The sequence below is a fragment of the Sturnus vulgaris genome, chromosome 3, assembly GCF_052056855.1.
Source record: "Sturnus vulgaris isolate bStuVul1 chromosome 3, bStuVul1.hap1, whole genome shotgun sequence".
Taxonomy (NCBI): domain Eukaryota; kingdom Metazoa; phylum Chordata; class Aves; order Passeriformes; family Sturnidae; genus Sturnus; species Sturnus vulgaris.
This window is the reverse complement of record NC_142245.1, coordinates 114,690,927-114,708,645: the sequence shown is the minus strand read 5'-3', so window position 1 is coordinate 114,708,645 and position 17,719 is coordinate 114,690,927. Positions and strand designations below refer to the sequence as shown.

The 17,719-nt window shown below is 63.8% G+C and overlaps 1 protein-coding gene across 2 annotated transcripts in view; it reads right to left on the bottom strand.

The window, feature by feature from the left end:
* Window positions 1-2,243: 2,243 nt before the first annotated feature.
* Window positions 2,244-17,719, bottom strand: part of DNMT3A (DNA methyltransferase 3 alpha) — a 29,517-nt gene continuing 14,041 nt past the window's right edge. For both annotated transcript variants that reach the window (XM_088162634.1, XM_014888217.2), the window contains exons 4-22: window positions 17,524-17,570; window positions 16,490-16,636; window positions 12,740-12,955; window positions 12,499-12,657; window positions 12,311-12,418; window positions 11,664-11,820; window positions 11,309-11,461; window positions 11,080-11,124; window positions 10,604-10,683; window positions 10,378-10,490; window positions 8,065-8,248; window positions 7,902-7,986; window positions 7,488-7,633; window positions 7,177-7,267; window positions 6,932-7,080; window positions 6,734-6,819; window positions 6,172-6,241; window positions 5,892-6,010; window positions 2,244-5,801 (exon numbers count right to left, since the gene is read on the bottom strand). In XM_088162634.1, coding sequence (XP_088018760.1) covers window positions 5,660-5,801; window positions 5,892-6,010; window positions 6,172-6,241; window positions 6,734-6,819; window positions 6,932-7,080; window positions 7,177-7,267; window positions 7,488-7,633; window positions 7,902-7,986; window positions 8,065-8,248; window positions 10,378-10,490; window positions 10,604-10,683; window positions 11,080-11,124; window positions 11,309-11,461; window positions 11,664-11,820; window positions 12,311-12,418; window positions 12,499-12,657; window positions 12,740-12,955; window positions 16,490-16,636; window positions 17,524-17,570 — 2,297 coding nt within the window. In that variant the 3' untranslated portion in view covers window positions 2,244-5,659. The remainder of the gene's footprint in view (window positions 5,802-5,891; window positions 6,011-6,171; window positions 6,242-6,733; window positions 6,820-6,931; window positions 7,081-7,176; window positions 7,268-7,487; window positions 7,634-7,901; window positions 7,987-8,064; window positions 8,249-10,377; window positions 10,491-10,603; window positions 10,684-11,079; window positions 11,125-11,308; window positions 11,462-11,663; window positions 11,821-12,310; window positions 12,419-12,498; window positions 12,658-12,739; window positions 12,956-16,489; window positions 16,637-17,523; window positions 17,571-17,719) is intronic.

Genomic DNA, 17,719 nt, shown 5'->3' with positions numbered 1-17,719 from the left:
TGGTTCCTAGTTCTGCACAGAAAGGGGTCTGAGTGGCAAATCCACAAAGCCCAGCTATCAAACCTTTTCACTATTTATACATTTTAGCAAACAAAGGAATTAGTCTCATTGGCTACAATTTATACAGTTCTCTTATTAATTGGTAGTCTACCTTCAATTGGTTAATATGTCCTTTGCTTCTTATGCTAATTAATCCCATGCTCAGTATTGCTCTTCTTTTGGACCAGTGGCTATTTGGGTCTCTGGGCCATGAGTCAGTAGTTGCAATCTGCCCCTGCTGAGTTACCCTTTCTGCTGCTCAGTTCTCCAGCTGGTTTTATAAGTTTCTTCCTTATCTTGGGGTTTCTGTTGAATGTCCTCGTGGCTGGGGAGTTCTTCATTCTTGGCATCCACTCCCACTGGCACATCCTTCATCCCAAGCTTTGTTAGCCCACCCTAGGTATAAGATCATTGAATTTACCTTCCTCACACCTGGGCAGCAGTACCAGTTTATCCAGTACCAGTACAAGGCTTATTTGGGAGGCTTGGGTGGCCACTGGTGGTCACAGCTCCTTCTGTCCATAACCTGGGCTGGTGTTTGGCTGTGACTCGTGTATGAGCAGTTACTTTTTTCCACACACTGCCACAGTGGGGAAATTTTGTCTGGACTCGTTAAACCAGGATGTGCCGACCAGATCTTGCCTCTTCCAAGTCTGGAATCAGCACCTTCCTATCATAAATTCCTCCCTTCCGTGACTCTAACAGTGCTGGAGACAGACACTTGTGCTCTTCAGCTCTGACGGGCCCCAGGGCTGGGGCAGCTCTGCAGGTGGGGTCTCACCTGAGCACAGGGCCACAATCCCCCCTTTCCTGCTGCCCACACTGGGGGATCAGCCCAGGACTGGGGGATTTCTGAGCTGGGGTCTGTCCAGCCTCTCACCCACCACGTTCTTCTCCCAGGGCTGCTCTTGAATCCGTTCTGCCCCAGCCTGGATTGTTCCCGGGGGGTGTCCCAGCGCAGGTGCAGCACCAGAACTCAGCCTTGGTGTCCTTTGTGAGGTGGCCCTCAGCAGCCTGGGGACCCTGGCAGTGCCCTGGCACCGTCCCCTGGCAGAGCACAGGTCCCCAAGCTGTCACACCTGTCACAGCCACTGCTTGCCCACCCACCAGCCCAACCTGCCCTGGACCCTGCTCCAGGCCCCACCACCTTGGGGGCTGGCACTGGGGGAGGCTCCAGGAGGCTCCTGACCCACAGCTCACATGGCAGAAATGGGGGCTCCCACTCTGTGGGGGGCTCTGCACCCCCGACCCCAGGGCTGCATGAGCCAAGGCCCCCAGTGCCCAAGGGAGCTGGGCTCACCCCACAGCCCCCACACCTTGGACTGGGACCTCCTTGCAGCCCATTACTCATTGGGAACACAATCACCAGGGCTGGGACCTCACCACCCACAGGACCCCAGTGCCCTCCAGGACTCCACAATCACCCGAACTCCAAACCTGCCAGGGCCCCACCATCACTGGTGCTGGGATCTGGGATCCCCTCCCCTCCACACGTTTGGATTTCAGCACCTGCACCGAGACCCCATTCCTCCCCCAGACCCCAAAGTCACCAGAATCCCAACACCTGCACTGGGACCTCCTTCCTCCCCCAAAACCCAAAGTCACCAGAATCCCAACACCTGCACTGGGACCTCCTTCCTTTCCCAAAGCCCAAAGTCACCAGAATCCCAACACCTGCACTGGGACCTCCTTCCTCCCCCATACTCCGAAGTCCCAGCACCTGCCAGGGCCCCACTATCACCACAACCCCACCAGCACCTGGATCTCCCCACCCAGCAGGACCCCACCACCACAGACACACCACACAACCACACAGAGGCTTTTTTTTTTTCCTCTCTTTTTTTTTTTCCTCTTTTTTTCTCTTTTTTTTTTTTGCACAAAACAGGACATTTATTCAAGTGTTCTCCAGCACAAGTACATTAGAAAGGAGCTCGTCTGTATTATACTCTTCTGGGCACCAAAGAAAAAGAAAAGGAGGATGGGATGGAAGCGGGACGGACAGACTTTCTACATCTGCTGCACGCATTGACCTTTATTAGTTCAGAACAGCTATGTCACGAGCAATACTCACACAGATACAACAGCGCCGGGCGCCCGCGGCACCTCCGGCCGTGAAATGCACAGTTCAGCGGCAATAAATAGAGAAGCGACCCTAAAAAAACAAACCAACAAAAAAACAGGGGCAACGAACCGAGAGAGAGAAGTAGAAAATAAAAACCGGGGGGTTGGGGCTCGGGGTGGGAAAAGGGGAGGGAGAGCAGCCGGGGCGGCCGCGGCGGCGCCAAATCAAAGGGAGGAAGGAGGGTACCAGCTCTACGCGCGTATTCCTCGGGATGATGAGTACATGATTCCCACAAATAGTTAAGCGTCAGCTACTTCAATGTCTAGGCTAAAACACATGAAATCTCTCGTTTAGTTTTCAAGTACAAAGTTAAAATGCCTTTTTCTTTTTTGTTTTTTTTTTTTAATAATAATATATAAGAGTAAAATAATAGTGCTCTTTGAAACTCCACTACGAGAAACAAAACAGTCATTGTCCAGACAGCAGACTTAATTTAACAATATATATTTTTAATAAAATGTTTTAGCACCGTGTTTGTCCCCACTCCCTCGGCGGATCTTAAGGAATTTAGGCCTTTCTGTGTTGTTTTGAGTTTTCATCTAGGGCTGTGCAACAGAATTTGTCTGGTTGTTTTTAAAAAAAGACGTGAGTCGGGTACGTTAAAAACAGAACTCTTGCCCCAGGCATCCCCACGGTCCCCACCGCCGCCGGCACCTGTTCCCAGCAGGAACCTGCTTCCCACCGGCACCGGTACCGGCACCGGTACCGGCACGGCCGTGCCAACACCGCGCCGAGCCGGGCCGGCCCCGCGCCACAGCACCTGCTGGGACCCAGCCCCCAAAGGTGCAGCAGGGCCGAGGGGGTCCCAGGAAGCGCTGCAGGGCTGGGCTGGGCCGGGGCGGCCCTGGGGGCCCGCTGGGACCCCCCAAACCCAGCACGTGGCCGTGCAGAACCCGCCGACAGCGCCACAGGACGGGGCAGCACCGGCACCCGGAGCTGCAGGGCCACGCAGGGTCAGCACCCAGAGCCACACGGGTGTGCAGGACCAGCACCCAGAGCTGCAGGACCGTGCAGGGTCAGCACCCAGTGCCTCAGAGCCATGCAGGACCTGCCAACAACGTTGCAGGGCCGTGCAGGACCAGCACCCAGCACCTCAAGGCCATGCAGGATCAGCACCCAGTGCCACGGGGCCATGCAGGACCCACAGACGATGCTGTGGGGCCATGCAGGACCCGCATTTGCCACGGCGAGGCCACGCAGGGCCTGCAATCAGCACTGCAGGGCCATGCAGCACTTGCAGCCAGGTCTGTGGGGCTGTGCAGGACCCACAGACAGCGCTGTGGATCCATGCAGCACCCACAGGCAGTGGCAGGCGGCCGTGCAGGGCCTGCAGCAGTGCCCGCCGTGCTGCACACAGGACACCCCATGGCCACGCCAGCCCCACAGACGGGGTCATGGGGCCACGTGGGCTCAGACAGCAGCAGGCAGGACCTGTGCCCGGCGCAGCAGTCCTGTGCCATCCTGTGCCACCCGGCCCCGGGAGTGAGCAGGAGCCCAGAGCCCGGGGCCAGCGCCCTCCTGCCTCGCCACCTTCACTCCCCGGCAAAGCCAGGCCCCGCGGTGCCCCCACCGCAGCCGCCTGTGCCAGCTCAGCTCCCCGTGCCCCCCGCACCCAGAGGGGCCCCCAAGCCCCCAGTAGCACCAGGAGGGAGGGGAGGTGGGGGCCCCTTGGCCGCCCCTGTCGGTCCCAGCACCTCAGAGCGCCGCGGCTCGCTGCCATTAGCCAGCACCCCGCAGCGAGCGCGGCCCCGGAGCCCGCACCTTTCACAGTTAGAGAGGAGACAGCGACGGGCCCGGCCCTAGCACCAGTCCCTGCCCCACCGGGTCCGGCCACCCACCGGGGCTGCACCGGGCCGGACACCGGACGCCTGTAGCACCATCCACCGCCGCACTGCCAGCACCTGCCCGCGCTCTGCTCACACCGCGGCCCCTGCGGCCGGGGCTGCCGACACCGACGCTGCCACCACCGCCACGGGCACCCGTCACCCCCGGCGGGGCACGGGGCCGCCCCACACGGGGCACGCTCGCTCCAAACCACGCGTGGGCAGGGGAGCGATGGCCCGGCAGCCGCGGTGACACTGCCAGGGTCCCCGTCCCGGCTCGCCGGGGCATCGCCCTCCTGCCGCCAGCCCGGCCCCGCGGATGTAGCACCAGGGTCCGGCGCCCGCAGCCATCCCCGTGCCATGCCGGAAACGCCCCGGCCGCGCTCCGGCACCGCTGCCGCTTCGTGTGCCCCCTTGCCCCGCCGGCGTCCCCGCCACCGCCCTCGGCCAGAGCCCGCCAGCAGCACCGTGCCCCACGCAGCGCCCACGGCGAGGGGCACGGCCGGGGGGGGCAGGACCCCCCCGCTGCTGCCGGGGCACCGGGGGGACACCCGGCACCGGCCCCGCCGGACACCACGTACGCAGAAGAGCACCAGTACGCTGTGGGGTGGCACCGGCGGGGCAGAGGGGGGGCACCGCCGAGGCGCTTCCTTTCGGGACAGAAAAAGGTTATTGCATGACTCGGGATGGAGACGCTTCCGCCCGGCCGCCCCGGCCCTGCCGCTCGCTCGGAAAGGCCCGGCACGTAAGGCAACGTGGAAGCTGATGTCTCGACTCACCCCGCTGTGTAAAGCACCATTATGAAGTCAGGTTGTACAGTAGTAACAGTACCTTTTATATATATATATATCTATATCTCATATCTATCATATATATATAAACTGTAAACAAGAGGTAACAGCGGCTTCTAGGATCTGCTCTCTTCAAGGTTTCCGTGTGGTAGGCACCCAAAATACTGTAGAAAAGGTGTGTGTGTGGTGTGTGTGTTCCCGGCCTCCCTGCCGGGTTGGCTCCATGTCACCGGAGAGCGGTGCTGGTGGAACAGAGCGAGGCTCAGCCGCCGGGCGCTGCCGGAGCCGCCGGGCGCTGCTGCAGCCGCAGCCGGGGCCGGGCCGGCCGGGCGCTGGCGCGGACGGAGCGGAGTGGTCTCGGAGCGGGTCTCGGAGCAGAGCGGGTCTCCTTTGCCTCCGCCTCCCTCCCGACTGGGCTTTCCCGCTGCCGTTTCCCCCTCTCCGAGAGCGGCGCTGGCGACGGCGTCTCTCGTCTCGCCCGCTGCTCCGAGAAGTGGAAACCAAACCGACAGGAAAACCCAGCCAGAAAAGAGCGGAAAATTAAAAGGTTACCCAAAAAAAAATGGTTTTGGTTTCTTTTCTTTTTCTCTTTTTTTTTGTTTTTTTTTCTTCTGTTTCGTCATCATTTTGTTTGCTTTCGCCGTCTTCGTTGTTTGCTTCTTGTGGTTTTTGTTTGTTTTTAAATAGCTAAAGCTGATCCTGGTAAATTCCGGAGAGGACACCGACCCCTTTCGCTCGGGGAGACGTGTGCTGGGTTCCCGTCGGGCTGCGAAATCCCGTCTCTCTTCTGGGTGCTGACTCTTCTCTCATTCCGTGTGTTCACTTCTCTTGGCGTGGATGGGTTTGTTTCCGACTCGCTCCGTGTGACCAGTTCCTGCCCATCTCTAGACGCAGGCAAAGTATTCCTTCAGGGGCGCGAAGAGGTGGCGAATCACCGGCACGCTCCAGGACCTGCCGAGCAGTCTCTGCCGGGCCAGGCGGCTCATGTTGGACACGTCCGTGTAGTGCACGGGGAAGCCAAAGACCCTGCGGGACAGGGGTGGGTGGGGAGGGGTCAGTCAGAGGTGTTCCGTGGGCAGCACCCAGCCTGGTGCCCCGGCCCGGTGCCCACGGTACCTCTCCATCTCCGTGCACCACAGGATGTCCTCCTTCTCGTTCATGAACACGGGGAAGTGCTGGTCCTTGCCCTGCTTGATGGAGTTGGAGCGAGTGGTGATGGTTCGCACTTTGCTGAACTGCAAGAGGCACAGGCTGGTCAGGCTGGGCTGGGATGGAGCCCTCAGCCCTGGGAGCCACCACCCCAGGGAGCCTGGGACTGGGGGTGACAGCACTGGAATCCCTCTGCTGTCCCTTCGGGAGCCCTCCCCTCAGCCCCTGAGCACCCAGCCCTGCTGACCTTTGCTATCCTGCCGTGCTCCAGGCACTCCTGCAGCTCCAGCTTATCGTTGACGGTGGATGCGAGCGGCCTGGGGGGGAGAGATGGTGGGCAGGGGGTGCCAGCACTGGGTCCCCATGCTGTCCCCCCACCGTGCCCACAGGACAGGTCTCCAGCTGGGGTTTGTGGGAGTCACAAGGTGGCCACTGCTGTTTTGGGGGTCTGTGGCAGGTGATGGGCAAGAAGCAGCCAATTCCTGTGGGAGCCCATCTGTGACCACTAGCTGTGGGCCACCGCAGCCAAATCCAAGGGGGACACAAAGGACAGATTAGTGCCTCCCTTCCAGCACAAGAGAGCTGGGACAGGACCAGCCACCCCCACAGGGGAACCACTGTAAGTTTCTAGGGTGGGCCATCACCTCTTTGTGAGACTCCTGCTCTTGCCCAGCACTGACCGCGGTCAGGGGACCCCCAGAGCCACATCTGGGTGAGGGAGGGAGGGAGGGAGGGAAGGAGGGAGGGAGGACCCAGGAGTGCAGCCCACCCTCCCAGAGCCAGGCCAGCTTTGGGCTACTCTCACCAACCTGTTCATGCCGGGCAGGTTCCCCCAGAAGTACCGTGCCCGGTGCGCTGCAGACACTTCTTTGGCATCAATCATGACGGGATTGGACTGAGGGACAGAGAGTGGCAAAGGTCAGCAGGGCTGGGCAGCCCCTTGCTGTGGGGGTGGGACCTGGGGGGACCCCGGGGCTGGAGGGGGGTGACCCCAGGCAGGCACTGACCTCCAGGAAGCGCGAGATGTCCCTCTTGTCGCTCACCCCCATGGCCACCACGTTCTCAAAGAGCCAGAAGAAGGGCCGGTCGTCACCCTCCTTGGGCCGGGCTTCGTGGAGCAGGCGGTAGAACTCGAAGAAGAGGCGCCCAGTGCCCTCTGGGAGGAGAGAGGAGGGGCTGGGCTAAGAGCTGGGGGTCTCTGTCAGCCCTGGAGGACCAGCCCCACCCCTGTGGAGCCCCAGCCCTCTCCTACCGTAGAGGCCCTTCCTGGCCGGGTTGACGATGGACAGGTCGTTGCAGGGGCTCCCCCCAATCACCAGATCGAAGGGGCCCCACTCCTGTATCTGCAGAGGGAAAGGAGACCCAGGTGAGCCAGGCACTGCCACGGCCTGGGGGACAAGGGGCAGAGCTGCCAGAGTGGGAAGGGAGCCACCAGGACCACTGAGCCCTGCTCCTGGCCGTGCACAGCACGCCCTGACACTCCCACCCTGGGCCCGAGTGCTGCCCAAAGGCTCCTGGAGCTCTGGCAGCCTGGGGGGCTGAGGGGGGCAGGACAGGACGTACGTGTTTCTGGGTGACATTGCGGACGTCCCCGACGTACATGATCTTGCCCTGGTGCCTCACCATGCCCACGGTGATGGAGTCCTCGCACACCTCGGAGGCGATGTACCTGTCCACCTGGATGCCCAGGTCCTTCAGCACCAGCAAACCTGCGGGGAGCCATGGGGAATGGGCCATGTGCACGCACAATGGGCCCCCAGCCCCACCTGTCCCAGCACCCCCCCCCAGGACCATCCCCCTTCCTGCTCCCCTCTAGTGTGTGACCCCTGGGGTGGGGAAGACAATGGGGACTGCCCACGGAAACACCCACAGATCTGTCCACACCCTGCGGCCTGGCTGCCCTCACCCCAGCAATCCCATCCCACACACCCCAGGGGAGGCCCTGCAAGGGCCGTGGGGCCAGGGACCCCCACCCACCTGTGGCAATGCCATCAAAGAGTGACAGCACCCGGATGGGCTTCCTCTTCTCAGCTGGCACCGGCGGGTACACCTTCGGTGGGTCCTGGAAGCCACGGGGATGGGGTCAGTGGGGCTGGGGCCAGCGGGGAGGGGCTGGGGGCCAGCGGGGAGGGGCACTCACAAACTCCTGGTCGTGGTTGTTGGCGAAGAACATCTGGAGGCGCGAGGGCCAGTCCTCCCGCCGCCGCAGCAGCCCGTACACGCCCTTGTGGCCGCACATGTAGCAGTTCCAGGGGTCCTCCTTGATGGCCGCCTGTGCCGCCCCCGGGCCCACCAGCAGGTCCACACACTCCACACAGAAGCACCTGGCACAGGTGGGAGCCAGGGTCAGCAGTGGGGCTTGTGTCATCACCAGAACCTACCCAGCTCCCCAGCACCAGTGGGGCATCGCCCACGGGGGTCCCACAGATCTGCCCACACGCACTCCTGCTCTGAGACCCTGGCATTTCCCAGCTCCATGCTGAGACTTTGGACAAACCAAAGCTTGCCCCAGCCCTACAGCAGGACTGTGGCATCACCAAAACCTCCCCAGCCCCAAACCAGAACTGGCATCATCCAAAACCCCATGGGAGGACTGTGGCATCACCAAAAACCTCAACACAAAGACCTCAGTCCCACACCAGACCTGGAACACCCCCAGAATTACTGAGCTCCACAGCAGTACTGGAGCATTGCCAGAACCCCCTCCAGCCCTACAGGATCTCATCACTGCCAAAACCTCCAAAGCCCCACACCTGGACTGGCATCACCAAAACTCCATGGCAGGACCATGCCATCTCCAGACTGCAGCATTACCATAACCCAAAACCTCCTCCAACCCCAGAAACCAGGACCAAGGCACCACCAAAACCTCCCAGTCTCAAACCACAACTGGCATCACCCAATCCCCATGCCAGGACTGTGGCATCACCAGGACTACCAGCTCCATCAAGGCAGGACCAGGGCATTGCCAAAACTCCCACAATCCCATACCTGGACCAGAACATTACCAAAACCTCCCAACCCTACACACGGGGACTGTGGCATCATTAAAAACATGAAAACCTTTCCAGTCTTGCTCTGGGATATCACAAATCCTCCCAGCCCCAAACCAGGACTGAAGCATCACCAGAATGCCCCATGCTGGGACTGTGGTATCACCACAACATTCCCAAGCCCCACACCAGGACTGACAGCACTCGATTTCCATGCCAGGTCTGTGGCAGTACCAAAACCTCTTTAGCTCCACATGAGGATTGAGGCATCACAAAATATCCCAGACTGGTGCTGAGGTGGATAAATCTGCTCCAGGGAGTGGGGTCTGAAATGCAGATTGAGCTGCAGAGGTTGAGCTCTGGGTGGAGCCCCCACCGTGAACTGCTGAGCTTTGCAATAACAAAGAGGATGAGGAAGGGTGAATGGACACAGAAACACAGCAGGAGTTGGGATAACATAACAAAGGACATACAGAGAGGTGACTGCCAGCCAGGTGGATGCAGAGGGGGACACTGAGGGGATAAAACCGAGGGGGTCTTTTGTGAGATCCCTCCTCGGAGGCACCAGCTCGGGCTGTGTTTGTATTTCTGTGCCACGAATAAATGGCTTTACCGAACAAGGTATCTGAGACGCTGCCATTGGAAACTGGGCTGGAACTGGTGAGGAAACAGGGTCAGACTGGGTGAGGGGCTGTGGGGAGCCCAGCAGGGCCCTCGGGTCACTGCAGCTGCCCTGCAAAGGGGCTCTGGCCACAGTAGTGACAGTCTCTGGCACTGGGAGTGTGACAGCCCAGGAGGCGCAGGAGCACTCAAGACTGGGAAGTTTCCTTACTGACATCACCAAATTCCCATGCCAGGACTTGGCACCACCAGAACCTCCCAGTCCCACATAGGACTGGCATCACTGACCATGGGGGGCTGCAGCATCACCACACTGTACCCAGACTCACACCAGGACTGGGACATCAAACGGGGACATGGGGACAGTGCCACCACCAGAACCTCCCAGTCCCACATAGGACTGGCATCACTGACCATGGGGGGCTGCAGCATCACCACACGGTACCCAGACTCACACCAGGACTGGGACATCAAACGGGGACATGGGGACAGTGCCACCACCAGAACCTCCCAGTCCCATGCCAGCTCTGGCATCACCACAGACCACAGCATTGCCAAAACATCCCAGCCCCAAACCAGCACCAGCATCACTGAACTCCCACGCCAAGACTGTGGCATCACCAAATCTTCCCTGTCCCTTACTGACACTGGGACATCACCAAAACTGCCCAGCAGTCCCACACCAGGACTGGCATCACCAAAACACCGCGTGGCGGGAATGTGGCGACACCAAACTTGCCCACCTCATGCCAGACAGGAGTGGGGTCCCAGTGAAAGCTGTGTGGCTCCAGCCCAACCCCGTGGCACCCCCAGCCCCCCCGGCACCCCCAGCCCCCGACCTGCAGCAGTTGTTGTTGCCACACATGAGGACCTCGCGGCCGCCGCAGCAGATGGTGCAGTAGGACTGGTAGCCATCGTCGTCGTACTGGTATGCACACTCCAGAAAGCAGTTCTGGGGACAGCCAGGGTGTCACTGCAGGCCTGGGGACACTGGGGACCCCAGGACAGGGTGGGGCACCCTGTGAGCCCCCCAGCCGTGCCCCCTGGCCCAGCCCCACACCGTACCTTGCAGTTTTGGCACATGCCCCCAATGAACAGAGGGTGCTCCAGGGTTACATTGAGGCTCCCACAGGAGATGCAGATGTCTGGGGGAGAAGGGAAAACATTGCCCTGGCACCCAGCCCAGTGTGGGGACACCCCAGACCCTGTTCTGCAGCGTCCAGGAAACATTCACCCCATGCTGGGGCCACACCAGAGCTGGGGAACAACCCCGGCAGCAGCAGGGCAGGACTCTCACTGCCCTCCAGCCCCACCCCAGACCCTGAGCAGTGTCCTGGGGGTCCCTGCCACCATCCAGGGTCACTGCCACCTCACAGCTGCTGTCCCTGGTGCCAGCCAGGCTAAGGGATGGGACAAGCCTGGCCCTCTTTCCTTGAGCTGTCCCCACACCCCTCTGTGTCCCCTCTGCCCATGCAGGGAGGTGCAGACCCCCACCCCAGCCCACATCCTGGGTGTGGGATGTGCCCCAGCCCCACACTCACCTTCGATGTTCCTGCACTTCTGCCGGACCTCGTACACCAGCCGCTCTGGGGGAAGAGACTGATCAGGGGGCCTGGGCCCAGCCAAGCCCCCTCGTGGGTGAGGTGAAAGGAGGGAAGGACCCTGGGGGAGAAGGGGACCCAGCCTGGAGCAGCCCTTGCCCCCCACCCCGCATTTGAGCGACTCCAGAGAAGAGTGGTGGCCACGGGGACATCCCCAGCCCCGCGGTACCTCGGGTGCGCTCGTCGATGATCTCCTTGACCTTGGGCTTCTCCTGGGTTGTGCTTTTCCGGGGTTTTTTGGCGGGTGGGGGTGGTGCGTAGGCAGCTGCTTCGGGCTCGACCCACATCTCCGTGTAAACTTCTTTGTAGGGGTTCCTCTCCTCTGTGGGACCAGGGGACCTCAGCAGAGTCCCCCCAGAAGGGTCCCAGCTCCGCCAGGACCTCTCAGCCCCACAGTGCCTCCCCGGCCCGGCCCATCCCATCCCACCGTGGTGACACCAGAGCTGATGGTCAGTGTCCCCCAGAACCCCTGGGCAAGTGTCCCCAGTGCCTCACCCATGCAGGGGCTGCTGCACCCCGCTCACCTTCGGGGGGCTCCAGCCCCTTGGGGCCGGAGGGCTGGAAGCCACCCAGGGCCCACTCGATCATCTGCTTATTCTGGATCTCCACCACCTTGGACGTGTCTGTCTCGTCGTTCTCAGGGCATGCAGGGAAGATCTTCCCAGCCCGGCTGCTGGCCACCTGCGAGGGTGCAGGTGTCACCCACCCCCACATGGGGGTCCCCATTCTCAGCCCCCTGGCTGCTCCCTGCACTGCCCAACCATGCAGTCCCCAGCCTCGAGGGGACCAACGTGGTCAGGAACCTCCACAAGCGCCCCCAGCACTGCTGAGAACCCCCAAAGCCAGGATCACCCCACATCACCGTACAAGAGACCCTCCCAGCAGTGCTGAGAGATGCCCTGAAAGGCGTGAGCCCCAGAGACCCCCAGAGTCCCTGACCTCCTCCCCAGACCCCCCACACCCCTGCCGGGCACAGGTGACTCCCAGACACCCCCAAAGCCTCCTTAGAGAAAACACACAAATGTCCTCAGGGGGTCCTCCAGATCCCCATGCCTTTTAAGAGACCTCCAGATGGGGCAGGGTCCTGGCAGGGTGGAGAGGCAGCTGCTGCTCGCACAGCTGGAGCCACTGTCCCTGGGATGTCCCCCCAGCTCCGCGTGCCCCCGCTCACCTGCAGCACCTCGTAGATGGCCTTGCGGTACATGGGCTGCTTGTTGTAGGTGGCCTGGTGGAAGGCGCTGGCAAAGGAGCTCAGGGGCAGCAGCTTCTCCACACACACCTGGGGACAGACAGGACGCGGCCGTGGGGACACCCGGAGCAGGGCTCCTGTCACCCCCAGGCCCCCCGGTCGCCACTTACCACCGAGAACTTGCCGTCGCCGAACCACATGACCCAGCGGGTGCCCTCGGCCGCGCGGCTCCGGCCGGTCATCCACCAGGACACGATGCGGCCGGGCCACCACGAGAAGCCGCGCAGCTTGCCCCACACCAGCTCGCCGATGCCGAAGCCGCGCCCGTCCTGCGGGGGAACGCGGGGCTCAGGGCGGTCACACGAGGGCCCGGCCCCGCCGCGGCCCCGCTCCGCCCGGCCCTGCCCTCACCTCGTACTCGGGCTCGTCGTCGGCGGATTTGGAAGCGTTCTTGTCGCCGGCCTCGGCCACGGCCGGCTCGGGGGTGGTGGCCACGCTGGGCGAGGCGGGGTCGGTGGGCTGCTGCGGGCCGGGGGGCGGGCTGGCCTCCTCCTCCTTCTGCGCCTCGGCCCGCGCCGGCTCCTCCACCACGTTCATCACGGCGATCACCTTGGCCTTCTTCTCCGCCTGCGGGGACACGGCAGGGCATGGCCGCGGGCCCCACGGGCCACAGCGGCGCGGCACGGCATCGCCCGCGGCGGGAGGGAGCCCCCGGCCCACCGCGGGGCCTGGCGGCGAGGTGTCCTGCCTCAGTTTCCCCATCCTGACCCCCGTCCCCCGCGACCCCCAGAGCTAATCCCGGGATCCCCGGGGCCCATCCCAGGACCCCTGGCACTCATCCTGTGACCCCCAGAGCCCATCCCGATACCCTCTGTACTTATCCCAGGACCCTCGCAGCTCATTCCGGTCCGTGTCACCCTCTCCGGGTCCACCCCTCCGTCCCCAGCCCGCGGTGGTCCCGGTCCCGGTCACGTACCCGCGGGGACCGGCCGGGCCCGGGCCGGAACGCACGGAGCCGGAACGTGCGGAGCCGGCCGGGCCGGTGCGGGTCAGCCCGGCGGCCCTTTGTCTGGGCTCCGGGTCACGTGGTGCCTCCCGGCCCGGCTGGTTGGCTGCGGAGGGGGGTTGGGGGGGGGCGCGGGGGGCACGGGCCGGACCGGAACCGAAGGGGAACCCAAGGCACCCGAGTGGAACCGAACAGAACCGAAAGGGCCCGAGCAGAATCGGAGTGACAGAGAGGAGCCGAAGAGACCCGAACGGCGCCCGGGCCAGAACCGAAGGGACCGGGGCGAAACCGAAGGGACCAGCAGAACCGAAAGGTTCGACAAGAACCGAACGGAGCCGAGCGGAGCCGAGAAGAGCCGAACGGAGCCGAGCGGACTCAGGGATGGGTCCGAGCGGTCCCGAGTAGAACCGAACGGTTCCGAGCAGAACCGAACGGAGCCGAGCGGACTCCCGGCACGGAACCAAACGGAGTCGAACGGCCCCGAGCGCTCCGGCCCGGTCCCGGTCCCGCTGGCCCGGTTCCTCCTAGTGTCGGCCCTAGTGCTTGTCGCCCCTGCCCTGCTGTGTCGCCGGTGGTCCGGTCCCGGCCCGTCCCTCCCGGTACTCACGGGCCCGCGGCCGTGCTCCGGTCCGGTCCGGGCTGTGCCTCACGCCGCGGGGCCGCTCCCGCCGCCTTTTGTCCCGGGGCCGCGGCCCCCCGGCCTTTGTGCGGAGCGCCGGGACGGGGCGGGGGCGCCCCGGGGGCCCGGCCCCGCACGGCTGGAGCCGCCCCCGCCCCCCGCACCAGTGTCCCCAGTGCCACCACTGGGGGACGGGGGGGGGGGACGGGGGGCAGCGGCTCCGGGACCATTGGGCCCGGCATGGATGGACACTGGTGTGCGGTCACACTGCCCGGTTCGGCCCGGTGCGCACATTGCTCTGGTACCGCACGGCCCGGTTCGGCCCGCTGCGGACACTGGTACGGGGCTGGCACCGATCCCGCTGCCCCAGTTGTGCCCGGTACGGACGGCACGGGACACGCTCGGGGTCCCCGCACCCCAGTACGGGCCTTGTCCCCCACTGCCAGTCCGGGGGTCCCCGCGAGTCCCGGGGGTCCCATGGCGCCGTGGCTGCGGGACCCCTCTGTGTGCAGAGGGGGACAAAGGGGTGGGTGGTGTCACCCCGGGACCCCTGCTCTGCCACCCTCTGCTCGGGGGGATCCGGAGGGACCCCAAGGGACCCTGAACACGGCAGTGCCCCAATGCCACCCTCTGGGTGCCCCCCGGGTGACAGCGGGGTGACATCACCCGGTCCGTGCTCCCCCAGGTGACAGTGGGGTGACAGCAGGGACACCCCGCTTCCTCCAGCCCAGCTCGGGCTTTGGGGATCTGGGATGTTTGGGGACACGAGTGGCCCTGGACCAAAGGACACGGGGTGGATGGATGATACCCGGCGTGTCCTGAGGCACGGTCACAGCAGGACCTCGTGTCTCCCCCCACCCAGTGCTGGTCCTGCCCGGGGGCACAGGAAATGTCCCATCGCCGGTCGTTAAGGGACATCGTCTGGATATCCCCGCTGCACAATTGTCCCAACTGATCCCTGCCCTGGGGCCACGGCAGCTTTGCCAACCCCGTCCACCCCCATCCTCAGCTCCATCCCCAATCCCTGTCCTTGCCCCACCCCCATCCTCATCTCCATCTTTCTGCCATTCTTATCTCCATCTTTATCGTCTTCCTCATCCCATCTCCATTCCATTCCATCCCATCTCCATCCCATCTCCATTCCATTCCATTCCATTCCATTCCATTCCATTCCATTCCATTCCATTCCATTCCATTCCATCCTCACTGTTCTTGCCCCCATCCCCATCTCCTTCATCTCCATCTGGCCCCCTTCCCTGTCCCATCTCCATCCCCATCTCCACAGCTGGCACAGGGTGGAGGGTCCCGGCCTAAGGGGCGGACATGAGAGGGCCAGCACCTGCCCTGAGTGTCCCTGTCACTGCACTGACCCCGGCTGTCCCTGTCCCCGGCCAGCTGCACCCCTCAGAGGCTGAATGGATGAGGAAGAGGAGGGCAGGCTGGAGGGCGCTGTGTTGTCCCTGTGCCCACGGTGGCGGGGCTGGTGACCCCAGCTGGGACAGACAGTGGGGAGTGTCCCGAAAGTGGGACATGGGCGGTGGGTGGCACAGAGGGGGCAGCAGCCAGGCATGAGGGCAGCTGTGAATGGTCACTGGGCCACCAGCCAGCTCTGCTCACCAAAATCATGGCCCAGAAGAGACCAGTGACAGGTTTGGAAGCCCTCAGGGTTTGGGGAGCTCCATCCAGGAGAACTTGCCAGTGCCAAAGGGCTCCGGTCTGGGGGCTGTGCCTGGGGACCTCTTCCAGGAGGAGGGAGGTGGTCATGCCCTGTGGGACACTGTCAGTGTACCAGCTGTGCCCTGTGGGGACACCGTGGCTGTGTCAGCCATGCCCAGTGCCCCACGGCATGGCCTGGCCATGGCAGCCGTGCCCAGTGGGATGCCCTGGCTGTGCCAGGCTCCACTGTCCCTGTGGGTGCCAGCAGGAGGGTGCTGGCAGCAGGGTTATGAATGGTGCCAAAGAGGTGGCACAAGGGGACACGATACGAGGGAGACCTGCTGGCAGTGGGGGACAATGCCCAGAATGGGGTGAGGGAGGTGTGATGGGGAGACCGGGGCACCCACAGAGCCCCTGTCTCTGCTGGCCACAAGCAGCTGCTGGCACCACAGCCACCCTGTGCCTGCGTCAGGCTCCTGCCACGAGCCCGGCTGCGTCACACGCCGGTTCCCCGGGAAACCAGCAGGAACGAGCAGCAACGGGCGGCACATCCCGCGGGAGACGGACGGGCCCCGCTGCCCACGGCTGTGCACACCGGCCCCGAGAGAGGGCAGGCACGGGGGGCACGGGGGGCACGGGGGGCACGGGGGGCACGGGGGCGAGGAGCGGAGCCGTGGGGCCAGACTCGGGTGCCAGTGGGGCAGCAGCAGCAGCAGCAGCAGGGAGCACCCTTTTCACCAGCCGCAGGGCAGTGTGCCCACCCGAGCCCCCTGCGTGCCCGGCCAGCCCCGGCAGGGCTCTGTGCCACCAACGATCGCCGTGGGAGCCTCGGGGCGCCGTGGCCACGCGGTGCCCACCCCCCGCCGGCGCCAGCCCTCACCTCCCGCTTCCAGCGTGCCAGCCACTCGTCCCGTTTCCTCTTGCTGATGTAGTAGGGGTCCCCGGCCTGGAAGGTGTGCCGCTGCATGGGCCGCTGCCGCAGGCTCGACTCCCAGCCCAGCCCGCCGCGGAGCCGCCCGCGCGAGCCCTGCGCCGACAGAGAGACACGGGTCAGGGTCAGGGTCAGGGTCAGGGTCAGGGTCAGGGCACTGCCTGGCAGCCTGGGGACAGCCACAGGCTGGCCCTGGGGACAGCAGAGGGGACGGAGCAGAGTGCCCGGGGGGCTGGAGGGGGGCACACGCTCGGGCGTGGGGGCAAGGGGAGCACCACCTGCCTGGGCACACCTGTGCACATGAACGTGGCCTGGCCCGTGTGTGCAGCAGGACCTGGTGTCCAGAGGTTTGATACTGGGGAAAAATTCTTCCCTGTGGGGTGGTGAGGCCCTGGCACAGGGTGCCCAGAGGCGCTGTGGCTGCCCCTGGATCCCTGGGAGTGCTCCAGGGCAGACTGCACATGGCTTGGAGCAACTTGGCCTAGTGGAAGGTGTCCCTGCCCATGGACGAGCTCTGAGGTCCCTTCCAGCCCAAACCAGTCTGGGATTCAATCACCTGGATGCCATGGCATCACTCCACACCCAGCTGCACCTTGGTGGGCACCACGGGCACCAGCCAGGCATGGATCTGCCCCAAAGCAGATCCAGCACACTGTGCCCAGAGAACTGAGGGAGGCGAGGGCCCAGCCTGGGCAGGCACCAGCCCATGCAGGGCTGGAGGGGGGTCACTGACCCGGCACATCCTGGTGCCATGTGCTCCCCAGCACAGCAACAAGTGTGTGGCTGTGGCGTGGCATGGGAGCCCAGGACCCCCATCCTGTGGGAATGTGGGCCCTGCTGCTCCCCCATGGCCACCGGTGCTGAGGGAGCAGGGAGAGATGGTGCCCGTGGGCACGAGGAGCACCACACTGGCTGGTGGGCTGTGGGGCCGTGCCCATCTCCTGGGCACAGCCTTGCAGGGTCCAGCCCCAGGCCATACTTGCCTCCATTTTCAGGCTGTCGAAGTTGTTTTCCTCCTTCTCGTCCTTGCCTGCACACGGAACAGAGAGCAGCCGTCAGCCGGCGCGGGGCTGCGGGGCTGCGGGGCCGGGACCCCGCGGGGCGATGGGGCCCACCCAGGACTGCACGGGGCACAAAGGGGCCCCCCAGCCCGTCCAGGGGCCCCCCTGTGCCGGGCCC